General features: G+C 60.3%; 1 protein-coding gene across 3 annotated transcripts in view; it reads left to right on the top strand.

Moving 5' to 3' along the window:
• SARDH (sarcosine dehydrogenase) overlaps window positions 1-17,167 on the top strand; it is a 60,969-nt gene that overhangs the window by 26,084 nt on the left and 17,718 nt on the right. For all 3 annotated transcript variants that reach the window (XM_044264510.1, XM_044264509.1, XM_044264508.1), the window contains 4 exons: window positions 817-930; window positions 6,657-6,795; window positions 8,254-8,367; window positions 13,749-13,896. In XM_044264510.1, coding sequence (XP_044120445.1) covers window positions 817-930; window positions 6,657-6,795; window positions 8,254-8,367; window positions 13,749-13,896 — 515 coding nt within the window. The remainder of the gene's footprint in view (window positions 1-816; window positions 931-6,656; window positions 6,796-8,253; window positions 8,368-13,748; window positions 13,897-17,167) is intronic.

Genomic DNA, 17,167 nt, shown 5'->3' with positions numbered 1-17,167 from the left:
AGGGCACGAGGTGACAAGATGTCCCCCAAATCCCGGAAGCCCGGCCAGGCTACAGCGACCTGGAATGTCCGTTCTGGGGCCTCAGGGGCCGGTGGAAACTGCACCTGCTGGGCAGAGAGATGACTGTGCAGAGGCCCCGCCCCAGATGCCAGCGCTTGAGGGGGGCCCCGGGCGGCCGAGTGGCCCAGCGCAGTCAGAATCTCGCACTCAGCTCTTGCTGGGGGAAGGAGGCTGGGCGGGGCTGGCCGTGCTGCCATCTGTAGAAAGGATCTCCATCCCTCGGAGCCTGAGGCCCTTGGAGCGTGCTGTGGTCCTGATGGCCACAGCAATGGTGTTGGACCCTCAACTCCGTCACCCTCAACGGGCTGGTGCCGGGGCCTTATCCCGCTGCCGTAGTCTTGCCCTGAAAGCCCTGGCCGCGGCCCTGACCGGCCCCTTCCTCCTTGTCAGCCCTGGTCTCTCCCCACCCTGCCCCCACCCAACTTCCTCTCCATCCTCCGGGCCCCAACCGGCACAGCCCCGGCTCTCTCCCGACACCGGCTCTCAGACCCACCACCAGGGCGATTAGGGTGTCATCCGAGGGAGGGACCGTGGACGGCTGAGCCCCGCCCCCGCCCCCTCCCCCGCACGCACAGCACAGCACAGCCCTCCAGAGGGCAGCTCCGTGGGGCTGGACCGGCTCGCAGCTCCGTCTCCGCCCCTGTGGGAGCCAGCTCCCTGCCCACCAAGCCGAGCATGTGTGTGTGCGTACGCGTGTGCGTGCACATGGAGGGAAGAGAGGAGGAGGAGGACGGTGACGCGTGTGTCGTCCCCCAGGTTCTGCAATACGACTACTACGGGGCCTACGGAAACCAGGCGCACAGCGACTACGCCTACGGCCGCCTGCTTGGGGACGAGTACACGTTCGACTTCCCGCCGCACCACGATGTGGTCAGTGCCCAGGCCCCCACCCCCATCCCTGGTGGAGCCGGAGGCTCTGGGGGCTCCGTCCTGTCTACCCTGTGCTTGGCTGGCTCCATTTTGAGGAGAATTTCGTGATGTTTCTCCCCCCCCCGCCCCCCACTGCTCTGTATCGAGGCTTGGCCTGGCCTGTGGTTAGACCTGAGGACGGTATTATTGTTACATGCAGCGGGGCTGGGCGGGCTGTGTGGCCCCAGGCCAGGGGCTGCCCCTCTCTGAGCCTCGGACCCCCCTGCCCTGGAGCTGTTCTGAGGCAAGCTTGCGTGAGACCGTGTAGTGACTCGCTCCTTCCTCCGGGCCCAGCATGGGGGGTTCCCTCCCTCTCGCAGAGCAGATCCAGATGCGCAGATACCAGACGGGCCCCTCCAGGGCACAAGCAGAGGGTCTGGGGTCTGCTTACGGTCCCCCCGGCTGCAGAAGTGGGCAGCTGAGGCTGGTCAGACGGCGAACCTGACCGCCCATTACCCCGGCCTGAGTGCCCGACTCCAACTCTGGCGGGTGACAAGGACTTGGGGCCTGACCACCTCCCGTCTGCCCCACGCAGAGATGTTTTTGTGGGTGGTTTCCATAGAAAACAACGCCAGCTTCCTTGTCGAGCGGCCCAGCCATTTGGTAAAGGGGTCACCCAGTAGAACAGGGCCCAGCTCTTGTCCTGGTGGCTGCTCCAGGGCAGGAGCATGGCCTTGGCCGCCCCCTGATGTGGGCATGGAGCCGAGGGCTCCCCTGGCAGGTGCCGGCCCAGGGTGGCCCAGGAGGCAGCCCCAGAGGGAAGGCGGCCAGCCAGCTTCCTGGGTGTGTGGCCTACGAGGTCACCTGGGGCCCGGCTCAGTGGGGCCCTGCCCCCCGATTAACGCTCTGCCGTCGCCATCTCAAAACTGTGCAAACTTTTGGAACTGGGGTCCGCAGTTCCATTTTGCACTGAACCTCACAAAGCCTGCAGGTCTCGTGGCCTCCCCCAAGCTCGTTCTCCTGGTGAGGGCTCGGGGGAGGGGCTGGGAAGTGGAAGCCGGAGGCACGTGCCTCCGGAAGCTCCCGGAATCCCGGCGCTGCCTCTCGGGGCGCGGGGGGCTCCCGTCTGGCGCTTCAGCACCCGCGCCGCCCAGGGCCGGCAGGACGTCTGGCCCTCGGGGACGTGGGAGCCCGGAGGGGATGCCAACTTGGCTGGGTGGCTTCATGCAGCCCCCGCAGATGCGCCTGAACAGTCCCAAAGCATGAAACACACACTTGTTCTGGGCCTGGCAACGCCCCAGCCCGGGGAGACGGGACTCAGCCCGGAGACTGGTCTGGGTTTGCTCTGCAGCCCCGCAGCGTCCGCGAGGCTCCCGCGGCGCCTGACCTGACGGGTGCGGGAGCGACCCAGAGGGGAGGGGCGTCTGCGGAGGCTGGAGGCGTGGGGGCTCCGGAGCGGACCCTGCTCCCCCAGGGAAGCCTGGCGGGGCCTTGGCCGGTTTCCCGGGTGCAAATGTCCTCCCCACTCGGTCCAATCCACCCACGCGGTACCCCCGGACCCGGAGCCGGACCAGTCCCGCAGCGCTAGACCGACCTGGCCCGGGGCACGTCTGGGCCTTCCAGCTGCGGAGGCCCCCGCCGACCTCGCCCCCTGCCCGGGCTTCGGAGGGCACTTAGCGCGAGGAGGCTTGTGGCGGTTTCCTTGTGCGGGTTGGTGGATGGGCCGCGGGGTGCGAGGAGGGTCCCTGAGGCACCGTGAGTGCGCGGTCGGGGCAACGTCCCGCCCGAGTTTCATCTTCTGCCGTCAGAATCAGGTTGGCGCCTGTGCTTGCCGGCTAGGTGACGAGTTCAGAGCAAAGCACCAGGGGCTTGGGGACAGAAGACCAAGGAGGAAAACACGAGGATAACAAGGAGGCCCTGCCTGGGGCACCTGCGGACGGCAGCAGGGCTATTAGGCTCTTTTCTTTTCTTTCTTTCTTTCTTTTTTTTTTTTTTTAAAGATTTTATTTATTTACTTGACAGAGATCACAAGGAGACAGAGAGGCAGGCAGAGGGAGAGGGGGAAGCAACTCCCCACTGAGCAGAGAGCCTGACTGTGGGGCTCCATCCCAGGACCCTGAGATCACGACCTGAGCCAAAGGCAGATGCTTAACCACTGAGCCCCCCAGGCGCCCCAAGTCAGGCTCTTTTTTTAAAACAAAACAAAACAAAACAAAACAAAACAGCTTTATCGAGATAGAATTCCCGTACCGTACAACCTGTCCATTTCAGGCGTACAATCCCGTGCCTGTTAGTGGCCTCGCGGGACAGAGCCGCCGTCCCCACAAGCAGGTGTTAGAGCACTTTTGTCTACCTGCAGAACAAACCCGGCCCGCTAGCCGGCACCCCTGCCCCCCACCCTCTCCCCACCGCATGCCCAGCCACAGGCAGCCACTAAGCTCCTTCTGTCCCTACAGATTCACCTCACTGGGACATTTTAGGGCACGGCCTTTCGTGCCTGGCTTCTTTCACCCAGCACGGAATGTTCCAGGTCCATCCACGTTTTGGGGTGTATCCGGGCATCTTTGCTCTGTGCTCTGGGACTCTTCCATCCCACGGACGCTACAGTGTGTGGCCGGACACTCGGGCTGTGTCCCCATTTCGGCTGCTGTGAACAGTGCCGCTCGGACCGTGCATGGACGGGTGTCCGCGTGCCCCTCGGTGTTCATTTCTCGTGGGTACCCGCTAGCAGGGTTGGTGGATGCCGGCAATTGCTGAGTCATGGTGGAACCCGTCGCTTAACATGTTGAGGACCTGCCAACCGTTTTCCAAAGCAGCTGCGCTGTTTCGTTCCCACCCGCGACGCGGAGGGTCTGACTTCTCCACGGCCTCGCCGCCCCGTACGACTCTCTTTGACCCTAGCCGTCCTGGTGGGTGTGAAGTGCAGAGTCTCTCATCGGGGTTCTGAGCCGCATTTCCTACCGACTGATGACGTGGAGCTTCTTCCCATGTGCTCACTGGCCATTCCTCCGTCTGCTTTGGAGAGGCGTCTACGCAGACACCTTGCTCATTTTATATGAGGTTGTTGGTCTTTTTACTGAGTCGGAAGAGTTCCCGTTCTATGCAGGTACACGCCTCTCTCCAGACTCCAGCCGGGCACGTATCCTCTCCCGCGCTGTGGGTCGTCTTCCCTTCCTTGGTGGTGGTGTTGGCAGCACACAAGAGGTCTCCGTTCTGGCCAAGTCCAGCGGATGGGATGTCCCTTTCTCCGCTTGTGCTTCTGCTTCCGAAGGGCATTTCCTAACGCCCTTTCCAAGGCCACGAAGATGGACCCACATATTTCCTCCTAAGAAGTTTATGGGTTTAGCTCTGATTCTTAGGTCCGTGACCCACTGTGACTAAGGTTTGTGTATGCTGTGAGGAAGGGTCCGACTTCCTTTCTTGCGTGCGGCCGTCCAGCTGTGTCGGCGCTGCGTGTTGAAGATCCCCGCTTCCCCCGCCGTGGCCTTGGCGTCCCTGTGGGAAATCAGTGGACCATAACCGTGAGGGCTTGTTTCCGGACCGTCGGTCCCATTCCAGCGATCTGGATGCGTGTCCTGTGTTCATGCCCTCCGTCTCGATTACGGTATTGTAATGAGTCTCGAATCGTGAAGCACGAGTCCCATCTTTGTCAAGATTGTTTTAAGTGTTCTGGGTCCGTTGCGTTGCCGTATGCATTTTCGGATCAGTTTGTCCGTTTCTGCCCAGAAGCCGGCTGCGACTGTGGTGGGGATCGTGTGGAATCTGGATCAGTGGAGAGCATTGCCATCTCAGCCCTAGTCCAGTCTTCACTTTGTAAAGTTCATTTAGGGCTTCTTAGTTTCTTTCAAAAATATTGCCACGTCTTCAGAGTATAAGTTTTGCACTTGTTTTGTTAAATTTATTTGCGAGTATCTATAAGTCCTTTTTGATGGTGTAAGTGGAATTATTCTCTTAATTTCATTTTTGATTGTCCATTGTTAGTGAAATGAAGAACAAAGCAATAGTTTGTATTTGTCTGTTGTACACTGACCTCGTGTCCTGCCACTTTGTTGAACTATTTTGTTAGTTTTAATAGTTGTTTTGCGGGTTCCTAGGATTTTCTGTATGCAGGATCGCGCCACCTGCGAGAGATCGTCTTGCTCCTTCTTTTCCACGCTCGATGCCTTCTGTTCCTTTTTCTTGCCTCATTGCTGTTCTGACTAGAAACTCCAGTATGATGCTGAGTGGAAGCAGGGGAGCAAACAGCTGTCTTGTTTCCGATCTTAGGAGGGACACTTTCAGTCCTTCCCTGTTATAGTATAATGTCGGCTGTAGAATTTTTGTGCCTGCTTTTAATCAGGCTGAGGAAGTTCTTTCCTATTCCTGGGTTATTGACTATTTTTATGATGAAAGGTGTTGGATTCTATCAAATACTTTTTTTAAGCATTTATAGGGATGATCATATAGTTTCTGTTTTGTGTTCCCTTTCATCATTTCATCTGGGGATGACCAACCGACATCCCATTCCCGGGAGAAATCCCTCTTCAAGGTGGTATGTGTTCCTTTTTACATGTTGTTGGAGTTGGTTCAGTGGTATTTGCTTGAGGGCGTTTTCATGAGGGATATTGGCCTCGTTTTCTTAGGGGCATCTTTGACCAGCTTTGGCATTCGGGTAATGCTGGCCTCGTGGAACAAATTACGAAGTATTTCCTACTCATGTATTTTTTTTTTTTTAATTTTGTGAAGACTCGGTGTTAATTCTTCTTTGAATGTTTGATAGAATTCACCAAGGAAGCCATCTGGGCCAGGGATTTTCTTTATAGGGAGTTTAAGTTACTAACCCAATCTCTTTTTGTTATGGATCTGTTCAGATTTTCCATTTCTTCTTCGGCGTTCATTACTTATGTCTTTCTAGGAATTTGTCCATTTCCTGTCTCACATGTTTCAGACAGGTCCGTGTGGTATTCCCTTATAATCTTTTTATTGCTGTAGGGTGGGTAGTGATGTCCCCTCTTTCAATCCTGATTTAGTACTTTGAGTCCTTGCTGTTGTTTTCTTTGTGAGTCTAACTGAAGGTCTGTCAATTTTGTTGATCCTTCCAAAGAACCAACTTTGCTTTTGCTGATTTTCTCAACTTTCCTATTCCCTTTTTTCACTTAATTCCATTCTAGTATTTATTGTTTTCCCTTCAGCCTGCTTCTTTCCTTTCCGTCCATCTTTCCTTCCCTCTTCTTTTTTCAGTGTCTCCAAGAGGGAAGCCGAGGCATCCATTTGAGGATTGCTTTTCCATGGAGGCATTTGCAGTTGTGAGGTCTCTGTGAGCACAGCCCTGACTTCATTCCCTCCAGTCCTATGTACTGCATTTCCACTGGCATCCTTCCCAACATATTTTCTAACTCCCCGGGAATGTTTGTTTCAATCCTTTGGTTATTCAGGAGTGTGTGGGTTAATGTCACTTATATGTGATCTCTCCAATTTTCCTCCTACTATTGACTCCTAATGAAATTCCATTGTGTTCTAAGAACATGCTGTGTGTGATCTTAATCCTTTTGAACGTACTGCCTTTTTGATGGCGTATGAGCCACCCTGGAGAGCGTTCCCTGTGCTTGAGAAGAATGGTCATGGTGTGCTCCAGCTGGGAGGGGCCAGGGGGGCCCTAAGAGCAGGTGCGCAGCAGAGGGCTGCAGTCCCCTGCAAAGAGCCCATGCTCCCTAGAGGAGGCCCGTGTCAGAGCTCTCACAGCATCCCTCCTCCGTGGAACTTTACAGATCAAGAAGGAGTGTCTGGCCTGCAGAGGGGCTGCTGCTGTGTTCAACATGTCCTACTTCGGGAAGTTCTACCTGGTGGGCTTGGATGCAAGGAAGGCCGCTGACTGGCTGTTCTCTGCTGATGTCAACCGACCCCCGGGTATGACCTCCAAAGGACCATGCTCCTTTCCCACTCCAGTGCCAGGAAGAGCTCCGAGGACAGAGCTCTGGGCACCTATGCTGGCTGAACCTGTCCCCTCTGGGCTCCTCTAGCCTCTGGCTCTGCCCCTGAGGCTGGCCCCACACCCCTGCATCTGGACCCCTCTGACCTCATTGCCAAGTCCCAGCCCTTAGGCCCCCAGCACCTCCTTCCATCCCTCCTTCTGCCCTTCCTCCCCCTCCTCCCTCCCTCCTTCGCCTTTACTTTGTTCCAGAAAGGATACAAGGCAGCAGGCCTTCAGGAAATGTCTCCTAAGACTGTCGCCCCCATAGGAATGCTCTCCCCAGACCGGGTTTCCAGAATGAAATGAAAATATAGGATGCTCAGAAAAATTTGAGTGTCAAGTGAAGAAGGAACCACGTTTTCCTGTAACACTTGGCATCTTCATCTCTTTTCGTGTTACGTCCACTCCACCCACGTGTCCGTCCACCTAAAAACTCAACCCATCCCCTCTGTATTAGTGTCCTGGGGCTGCTATAACACATTCCCAAACTGGTGGCTGTAAATAAGCAAACCATGTTGTCTTACAATCCGGAGGCTAGAAGGTCACGATCAAGGTGGCAGCAAGGCTGTGCTTGCTCTGAGACCGTGGGTAGGACCGTCAGCAGCCTCTCCAGCTCCTGCTGGGGCCGATGGTCCTTGGGGTTCCTTGGCTGTGGGTGCGTCCCTGTGGTCTCTGCCTCGATGTCCCACAGGCATCGCACTGTGTCTTCTTCCTATAAAGACGCCACCACACCGCGTCACGGCCCACCTTGAAGAACATCTTAATGCGATTACAGCTGCAAAGCCCTGTTTCCAAATAAGGTCACATTCACGGGTACTCGGGGTTGGGACGTCCACATATCATTTTGGGCAGACACAATTCAGCCCATTACACCATTTCCCCCGCCAACCAACCCACCTACCCACGTACACACGCACCCCCTGCTTACCTCCTCTAAAGCTCCTACTGATCCCTGCTGTCCGCCCCCCAAGTCCCGCCCAGCACCCCTCCATCCACTTTCCCCTTCACCCCTCCTCATTCACCCGTCTGACTAGTCATTTATTCAAAACACAGTGGGAGCCTCAGCTCAGCCAGCTGGGCACCCCAGAGTGAGTGAGACAGCATCCCTGCTCCGAGAACCTTCCAGCATGGTTGGTGGGTGGGCTGGGGGGGGTCCCGGTCCCGGCTCAAGGCATTTCGAGAAGAAAGAACCTCCACTCAGGACCCTTCCTCCTCAGGGGATGGCAGCACTGGGGGACCTGCCCTTCCCTCTCTGGCCCACTGGGTCGTGGCGGCGTCACCGCACGGAGAGGCCTTCTGAGGGCCTCCTGTCACACGGTCACGTGGACTCGGGTGTGCCGAGAGGCGGCCCCGCTGAGCGGCTCGCACACCCTGGGTCTTCCTCCCGCCCCCAGGCTCCACGGTGTACACCTGCATGCTGAACCACAGGGGCGGCACCGAGAGCGACCTGACCGTCAGCCGCCTGGCCCCCAGCTCCCAGGCCTCCGCCCTGGCCCCTGCCTTTGAAGGTGAGCGCTGTCCTGCCGGCGGAGCCGTGCTGGGGTTCGTGGCCGCTGCTGGTGGGCGGACGGGGACGGCTGCAATTCCCTGTTGTGCCGCAGCAGGTGGGGCCTGGGAGACGAGAGGTCTGGGTTCGGGCTGAACGTCGGCTTTGCTCCTGCAGCGACGCTGAGCTCTAGGGCTCCGTGGTTCTGTCTTTGAACCCGTCCAGACCGCCGTGTTTCAGAGCAGCCACGCCGTGGGGGTGCTCAGCGCGTCTGCCCGGAACAGAGTGAGCCGGGGGGAGGCTTACCTGGAGATGTTAGCACCTTCCTGTCTCTGGCCTCCGTGCGGGGTCGACTTTCATCTGTGCTGAATCCCGACTCCGGCTGGGGCAGGTCCTTGGAAGATAGGCGGTTCAGTACTCGCTGTTACTGGGTGGCCCTCTGCAGTCCCTTCACATTTGCTTGCATGCTCCCAGGGACAGTTAGCTCAGTGCCTGTCTTCCCTGTCTGCAGCCCTGACTGTGGCCCTGAGCCAGAGTTGCTTCCCCTCACTTCCACTTCCCCTGCCCTTACCCCCTGGTTCCCGCTGGAGCCGTCTCATCTCCAGTCCTGTGATGGCCTCTGCCAGGGAACAAGAGAGACGGCTGAGGTTCGCAGAGAGTGGGGCGCCCCTCCTCCAGGCGGGAGCCCCGTTGCCACCTCGGTGAATTTGGATTTGCAGCAGAGAAAGGCGTCAACTGTGCAGTTTCCGTGTGGGTGACTGTGCCATCCAGGGCAAGGGTTGGGAGGCTAGAAGTGCTCGGCCCATTCAGAGAAGCCGGCAGCCCCTCGGCTCCGGGCCTGGCTCTGTGTGGCCGACAAAGGCAGGTTATTCTCCGTGGGACTCAGTCAGGTCCCCAGCTTGTGCGAGCACGCTCCGGCCTGGGCACTGGGAGAGGGAGGCGGAGCGAGGAGCAGGCAAGCTTGTGTTGGGCAGGCGCGGGAGTTCAGTGCTAGCTCCTGAGCGCTCACCGTGAGCCAGGCCCCAAGAGCACAGCCGCGAACCCAGCCAGGAATGTGCTGGCCTGCATGGAGTTTGTGTTTCTGGCGGGGAGCAGGGGCAGTGGGACGAGTTTGCCGCTTGCCATGGAGTCCTTCGGGGTGGACAGGGGTGCTGAGGGCAGGTGGGACTCCCGGGCCTCTGGGGTGGCTGCTGGATACAGCATGTCCCCGGGTAGCACTGGCCAGCTGGAGGCTGTGAGCCTGGGTGAGTGGTCTTACGGGGGCGGGGGGGCAGGTAGGGCGTGGGGGGCCCTCCCTCCTGCCCGTGCTGGCGCAGAAATCAGGAATGCAGCGGGCCCAGTGAGAGCGTGTGTGCTTCGTACACGAACTCAGCCCCTTCCTTCCCCCGGTGCTCACACAGGCCTTACCCTCGGGCAGAGGCAGGGGAGGAGGGAGGCTGGCTGGAGCCTCCAGGAGCTCGTGGTATGGACGGACCACCATACGGGCCGACGGGCCAGGGGACCATTAGAACACTGGGACGGCAAAGAGTAGGAGTATGAAGGCTATGGGAAGGAGCGGAGCCAGGATGAGGAAGGCTTCCCGGAGGAGGTGAGGTCTGGCCTGACGGTGTCCCTCTGCTCCAAGCCTCAGTTTCACCATCTGGGGTGCGGGGACCTCGCTAGTTCCCTCAACGGGGAGCTGTAGTGAAAGCATGTTGTAAACTGAGACACCGTCTAAGGGTGCACCCACGATGCGCCTTTTGGGGTGACTCTGGGGGATTCCTGGCCTGAGAGTTTGAGGAGCTCTTGCCTTGCCAGGGCTGGGGGACGGCAGGCTCTGGAGCAGGGGGAGGGAGAAGGCGCTGATGCTCCTGCGCTCCAGCGCCTCCAGGTTCTCCAGGGAGGGAGGGCGGGAGGGTCCGCGCTCAGCCCGCTGGTGGAAGTGTGCCCGGCAAGGGAGGCACGAGGACACTTGCGTCACATCCCGGGAGGCTCTGCGTCGTGCTGCCGGGCCCGGGGACACGGCCAAACACGAGCACACGGGTGGCGTGCAGACTTTGTTTTATTTTCAGCCTTAAAAACTGTACCGTTCCTGCCATGAATATGCATGTTTTGGAAGGGGGGGCGGGTAATTATAGCTGTTACATCAGATCACTGTGAAGTCAAGGGGATGTGGCGATTTGCATCCCATCAAGGTTGTGTACAAAGCAGCTGTCAATCCCAAACGTGAGCTCGCCTGATCTTTCCCATCACAGACGGAACACATGCCCGCAGGAGGCATGGCAACAATACTGAGAAATAGAAAATAAAGTCTGTAGCCCCCGGCTCCCCGGCTGGGGCCCGAGCCCCCGGACTCTGTGCTGGCTGACTGCCCTCTTGGCCGTGTCCGCTTGAGGGCAGGGCCTGAGCTGTGCTGACTGTGGCCTCAGGACCAGCGCCTCAGGTCTTTGGTGAGGGACAGTGCCCAGGAAATGCCAGGTCCACCTACGGCCACCTCTCTGGCACCGGTGGCCCTAGTAACTCACATCCTTCCGGGAGGGGCCTCGGGTGGCTTCAGAGAGTCACAGGGTGTGTCAGGGCTGGGACAGAGGACATTGTCAGAATTCCAATGTCCTTTAAGAGTCCCCAGCCCAGGGACGGGTTGGGGAGGGCCCTTGGGGGCTGATTTGTCTTTTTGGCTTCTGTCTCCCTCTGTGCTCATCAGTTTTAAGAGAAAAGAGGAACCACGATCAAACCTAACCAGTAGATTTTTTTTATCCTTGGATGCTCTCAACAGTCCTGTGGGGGGCCGTGCGGCTCTGCCCATCTTGCAGATGAGAAAGCAGGCTCAGACAAGTAAGAATTGGAGCCAGCGAGTCACAAAACCGCCCCTGGGCCAGTTTTGTCTGGTGCCAAGACCTGTGTGTTTCCCAAGACAGGGTCCTCCTGGGGGTGGGGTAGTGTCCCTGCGAAGTGTCCCCAGAGGGGTAGGTGGTAGGGATTTGAGGAGCAGCCCTTTCTGCACAGCCCTGTGGTCCAAAGGACGCAAATGTGCATGCATCTTTTGGGTGTTGTCCTGGCTGGAGGGAGACTGTGGGTTGGGGACAGACGCTGGTCCCCGGGCAGGCCACTGTGGGGAGGGGGCGGTGGTGCACGGTTGGGGTGGGGTAAATGGGCCTCCTGGAGCGGGGGGATGTTGGAGCGGAGTCCGGGAAGATGAGTGGCTGAGGTCCTGTGAGGCCCTAGTGAGCAGGGGGCCTGGATGAGGACAGGTTTTGGCCCAAGAGTGGAGCCAAGCGTATCAGAACCAAGGGGTCACGGGGCAGGCTCTGACAGGCTTTAGGACCATCCTAAGGGGCGTGGGAGGGAGGGTGGGGGTGTAGCATCGGGGGCTGGGGCCAGGAGGGGACAGATGCAGCCCTCCAGGCCAGAGGTGCTGCAGGCTGGGCAGAGCCACAGCCATGCGCGCAGAGAGAAGAGGCTCGGAGGAGGCTTTGGGACGTGGGGAGGAAGGAGACAACAGGGCTGCGGGTGACCTGGGGCCCGGCCCTTTGCCAAGAAGTACCGTAGCTCTGGTATTCAGGGAGGGCTTCCTGGAGGCAACGGCCTCTGAGTTGGATCTGGAGGGCAGCGGGTTAGGGGAGCAGAAGAGCACGTGGTACATGGAGTTCCAAGGTCAGCAGTGTCCCAGGGCCCACCTAGACGGGGTGGGAGGGGGCGGTGGGGACCGCAGCCCCTGTTTCTGCTCCTACCCCTGCGGGATTGGAGAGGGAGGGTCCCAGATCCAAGCTTCCATTGGTGGCCCCCAGTGCAGCCCCAGAAATCTCACATGAGAGCACCGGCCCGCCAGCAGGTGCTCCCAGAGAGGGCAAGAGGCTGCGCCCCTTACCTCCAGTCTGTGGCCACCAGCGGCACCCTCCTTGGCTAGGGCTAGTGAGGCCCTAGGGCGGGGGTCTGCCTCACAGCTGTCGAGGAGCCCCTGGGAAGGGCCAAAGGAGAGCACTTGGGGGGATTCTCCGGCCTCCCAAGCCCCCTGGCCATCTCCATGGTGTCCACTAGTTACGCTGGGTCCGGGGCTGGTGCTGGGCCTTGAGGGCCGATGCCCGGAGCCAACAGTGTCCAGGGCCGAGAGAAGCAGGTGCCACGCAGGACCCCGAGAAGAGGCGGACCCAGCCTGGCTGCCAGCTCTGGGCCTCTTCCTGAGGCCTCTCCCTGAGGCCCCTCCCATGGTGGCTGTGTGCACCTGGCCCGCAAGGCCAGCTCCAGGCCTGTTCCCACCGTGCAGATGTGGAAGCGGCCGGGAGCTCCGGGGTTGCCCGGGCACCACTGCTCCGAGGCCGGGAGCCCTGTCAGAATTAATGAGGAAGGAAGGAAAGAGGCCGTCGCGAGGGGAGCTACCGAGGAAGCTGAAATGAAGGAGACCCCACTACCCCCAGGCCCACCTCCCCTGGTTCTTCCCGGAGATGTTGCGGGACCAGCGGGAGCCCGCTTGCCCCAGGAGCCGCAGCCCTGCAGATGAGAGCATACGGGCTCAGAGAGGCTGTGTGATGGGCCGAAGGACACACAGCTATCCCGGGTCCCAGATCCCCAGGGCAGTGGCTCTCCCAGGATGCTGGGCCAAGGCGGGACGCCCTCCATTCACCCCCTGCCCTGGTGGCAGTGTGGCCCAGGCCGTGGACTCAGAACTGGACAGAGTCTGATTTTCTATCATGTGACCTCCATGAACCTCAGTCTCCTTTTCTGAAACTCTGGTGTGGTGGAGAGTGTCAGCCTTCTCGGGGGAATTAAGGGGACATATTTTTTAAATATTTTATTTATTTATTTAAGAGAGAGAAAGAACATGAGCAGGGGCAGAACGAAAGGGGGAAGCAGACTCCCCTGCTGAGCAGGGAGCCTGACGTGGGGCTGGGATCATGACCCGAGCCGGAGGCAGAAGCTTAATGGACTGAGCCTCCCAGGCCTCCCGGGAATCAAGGGGATATTGTCTATAGAGCCCAGCCCAGTGCCTGGCCCCAGCAAGTCCTGCCAAGGCCAAGGGGGGACCTGGAGACCAGGGGCCAGAGGATTATGGAGAGAAATGAGAGCCAGAGAGGAAAAGGGACTCCCCCACGCTGCCCGGCACAGATGGACAGACAGACAGAGCAGCGTCCCTGTGGCGTGCTGGCGTTGGGAGCGTGTCCCCTTTCCTGGATCGGGAGCCCTTTGAGAAGTGGGTGAAAGCCGCAGACTGTCCCAGGAGAGGGCTGCCTTGGCATGTGCAGCCCTTGGAGTTCCTACACCCTGCCCCCGCCCGCCCGCTGAGAAGCCAGGGCCCCCAGGGAGGGTCCCTGTGCTCTGCCTTGTGCTGTTCACACTAAGAAAAGAGTCAATACGTCCTTAGGCCAGAGGCCTCGCTGCGCCGCCCCCGTCCTGCCATCCTGTCCTGAGCCGGTGCTTCTCTTCCAGGGGACGGCTACTACCTGGCAGTGGGCGGGGCCGTGGCACAGCACAACTGGGCTCACATCCGCACGGTGCTGCAGGACCAGAAGCTCCGGTGCCAGCTCATCGACGGCTCCGAGGACCTGGGTCTGATCAGCATTCAGGGCCCAGCCAGGTGAGGAGCAGGGGGCGCCCAGCCCCGGGACCCAGCCCCCGGTCCCTCCCCCTGCATCGTGTGGGCAGAACCACTGCGGGTCCAGAACGGGACGTTCTGGTTCGCCGGACGCTCTGGTGAGCCCAGAGATGCCACGTTGGCTAAATCTTCAAGCGCTGGAACTCGGAGAAGCCCTTAATGGGAGCGTCAGACTCAACCATATGGTGACTCGGCATCTGGGGGTTCCAGGGTCACAGAAGGGCCCCTGTGGGTGTTGGGGGGTGTCTTTGGGTCTTTGATGGAGTCTGGGAGTTACTGATGCTCTCAGAGTGGGCACAGCCAGTCCGGGGTTCCACCTGCTGCCAGGACTGGGAATAGTACGGCGCGGAGGCTACTGCCCCCGGGCCCAGACGCCTGCGCCATCACCTCCGGTGAGGAGGACAGCCGATGGGCGCCCCGGTCATTCCTTCGTGGTGTTGCCGAGCGGCCTGCCCACCCACGAGGCGTCAGAGCCTGTGACGTCCTCAGCTGCGGGCTGTGCGTGGAGCCACAGAGGGGGCCCGGGCAAAGGGGCACCCGAGCAGCTGTGCCCTCCAGAGGGATCCCCCCAGCTGGGCTTCCGGGAAGGGACTCGGGGGCAGGGGGACCCGTGGGAAAGAACCATCGTGTTAACCACCACCAAGCGCGCCTGTGATTCGCCAAGCCCTGCACTGACCCCTCCTGAAGCCACCGATAACAGCCCTGGGAGGCGGTTCTGATTGTTCTTGTCCTTTTGGGGGAAGAAAGAGGCACAGAGAGGTAGAGCTCTTTGCCCAGGGTGGCGCAGCTAGTAAGTTTCAGGGCGGCCGGGCCTGGGCTCCCCCCAGGCTGTCAGACAGCTGCAGGCCCTGAGCACTGGCCCTTCCTGAGGAGTCCCAGGACCCTCTGCACCTGGCTCAGGTGTTCGATTACTGACCCACGGCCCAGGTGCACATAGGTGCGGGAGAGACGCCTCGTGAGCGGTGGACCCCGCGGGACAGAGAGGTGCAGGGGAGGCCCACGTCAAAGGAAGGATGTATTCCCTAAAGTGGTGGGAACGGCTGGCCCCCGAGAGGAAGAGTGGGTCGGGGACTGCACGCTCAGAGCCTGCCGCGGGGTCCGTTTTCCCGGGTGCCTTAGGGCTGACCAAGCCAGCACCTCCCTGGCTGGGTCCTGGGCGGGCCAACCTCCCCTCCCAGGCTGTGTTGTAGCTGTTTTTATGTGGGCCTTGCTCAGGGGTGCCCGGCGGACAGGCAACACCTTCTTGCTGAACAAATGTATAGAATCTGAGCCAGTCGCGTACTTTAAAGGTGATTGGCTTCTGTCCGGTGTTTGACCAGTATCCGCCAAGGGAACGTTTGGGCAAAGCCCTGGAGGGAATGAGGGATCAGCCTTTGGAGCTCTCTGGAGGGGCGGGGTTCCAGGCAGAGGAAACAGCAGGTGCAAAGGCCCTGTGGCAGGGGTGTGCCCGTGCATGTAGGGAAAAGCAGCGGGGCCGGCTGGAGCAGGGTGGTTGGAGGTACGCTCGGAGAGCAGAGGAGCTGAGAGCCTGTAGGTCCAGTGGCTTTCTCTCTGAGTGGGGGCTGAGCAGAGCAGCAACGTGGTGGGGCTGGGTTCCAACAGGGTCTCAGTGCCGGGCTGGGGAGGAGGCCAGCCGCTGCGTGAGGAGCTGCAGGGGCCGGAGAAGCCGGGACTTCGAGCAGGGAGCATCGAGCTGTGTCCAGGGGACCCACGTGGGATGAGGGCCAGCACTGGCCGCTGGGTGTGGCAGCGTGATGCTTCCAGAGGGCTCGAGGGGGCTGCGGGATGGCTGCGGGCAGAGCATGTGGAGCCGGGAAGGGAGGAGAGGAAAGTGGAGGCCCGGTGGGGGGCTTTTCATCTCTCCCTGGGCCAGGTGGCTTGGCTCCCATTTGTGGGCGGAACAGGGCTGGGGGTCCTGGCCCATCCCCAGGGAAACCTCCACACCCTTACCGCTGAGCCGTCAGCCGGCAGGGGGCTATTTTTAGTGTGGGGGAGGCGGGGAGGCAGGGGAGGGAGGGTGTGGGCAGCCAGATCAAGACAGGGCCCCGGGGGGACGGGTCAGCCTCCTCTGCTTCATTAGAAACAGCTCCAGGCGGACGCCGGTGACAGCCGCGTCCTTCCCCCAGTAGTTCCTCCGCTCCCTGCTCCGAGCATCTTCTCCTTCTCCAAGAGCGCCTCGTTCCCGCACGAGTGTCTGCCTTGCTGGCTCCACCAGTGGGGCTAGACCTTTGGAGTTGTCAGCCCCCGACCATGGGCCGTGCTGAGTGACCTGCTGTCCGGAAGAACTCTCTGGAACGTTCCATAATTGGGTGGTCCAGGACCGTAGCCACTAAGCCGTTGGTGGCCCCTCAGCCCTTGACGTGTGTGGCCACACTGAATATTTAATTTTAATTCAGTTCAACTCAAGTGACCACGTGTGGCTGGTGGAGACCGTGCAGAAGCGAATGGTCCCTGTCCCGGTGGCTCACTGATGCTCCCGAGGGCCCGGGGAGGAGGCCGCACGGTCCCCGTGGAGGACAGGCTGAGGGTGAGGGCGAGTGAGGGGGGTCGGGACTCGAACCGGCGTCTCTGGCCATCGCTGCCTGCCTGCGGGAGGGACAGCCTCCTGGGCCCCAGCCTGCCTTCCGCAGACTTGTGTGCCCGCCCCGTCCGTAGATCGGTGCCCCGAGCTGCCCCCAGCGCTGCCGCTGAGCTCCTTCAAGCCCTCAGCCCGGGCGGCAGCTCCAGCCTCCTGCTCCTGCAGGGACACAGGCTAGGAAGACGCCGGCCGTCCCTGGGGCTGCAGAGAGGACGTGCTCCTGGAAGCCTGGGGACGGGCTTTCCGGGGGTGGCACCACGTGGGTGCCGGGGGCGTGTGTTACATAAGCACAGGCAGCCTGCAGCACACTGGGCACCTCGGGCCAGCGTGGGTGGGCAGTTCCAGCACCGTGGGGGTGGCATTGGGGTGGGGAGCCCTCCGAGCGGCGCTACCCTGCAGCCCAGCACTCGCCGCTACCCCCCTGCGGGGCTGTCTCCTGCCAATGGGGAGCCCGCCCCGGGGCGCAGAACTGGGCTGTTGTCAATCAGTTTTATTTACCATGTGCCCGTCTGCACCGGGCACGTTGGGAGAGGAGCCCCGTTGTCACAGAGCGCCTGGGTTCAGGGAGGAGGGGGCAGGTACAACCCCGTGGGAGGTGCCCTGTTGGGAAATGTGTCCAAGCTTCGCAGACCTAGACTCAGGGAGTCAGGGAGGGCTTCCTAGAGGAGGTGACCG

This window comes from Neovison vison, chromosome 9 (genome assembly GCF_020171115.1).
Source record: "Neovison vison isolate M4711 chromosome 9, ASM_NN_V1, whole genome shotgun sequence".
Classification (NCBI taxonomy): Eukaryota; Metazoa; Chordata; class Mammalia; order Carnivora; family Mustelidae; genus Neogale; species Neogale vison.
The sequence above is the reverse complement of the archived record's forward strand: the minus strand, read 5'-3'. Positions and strand labels throughout refer to the sequence as shown.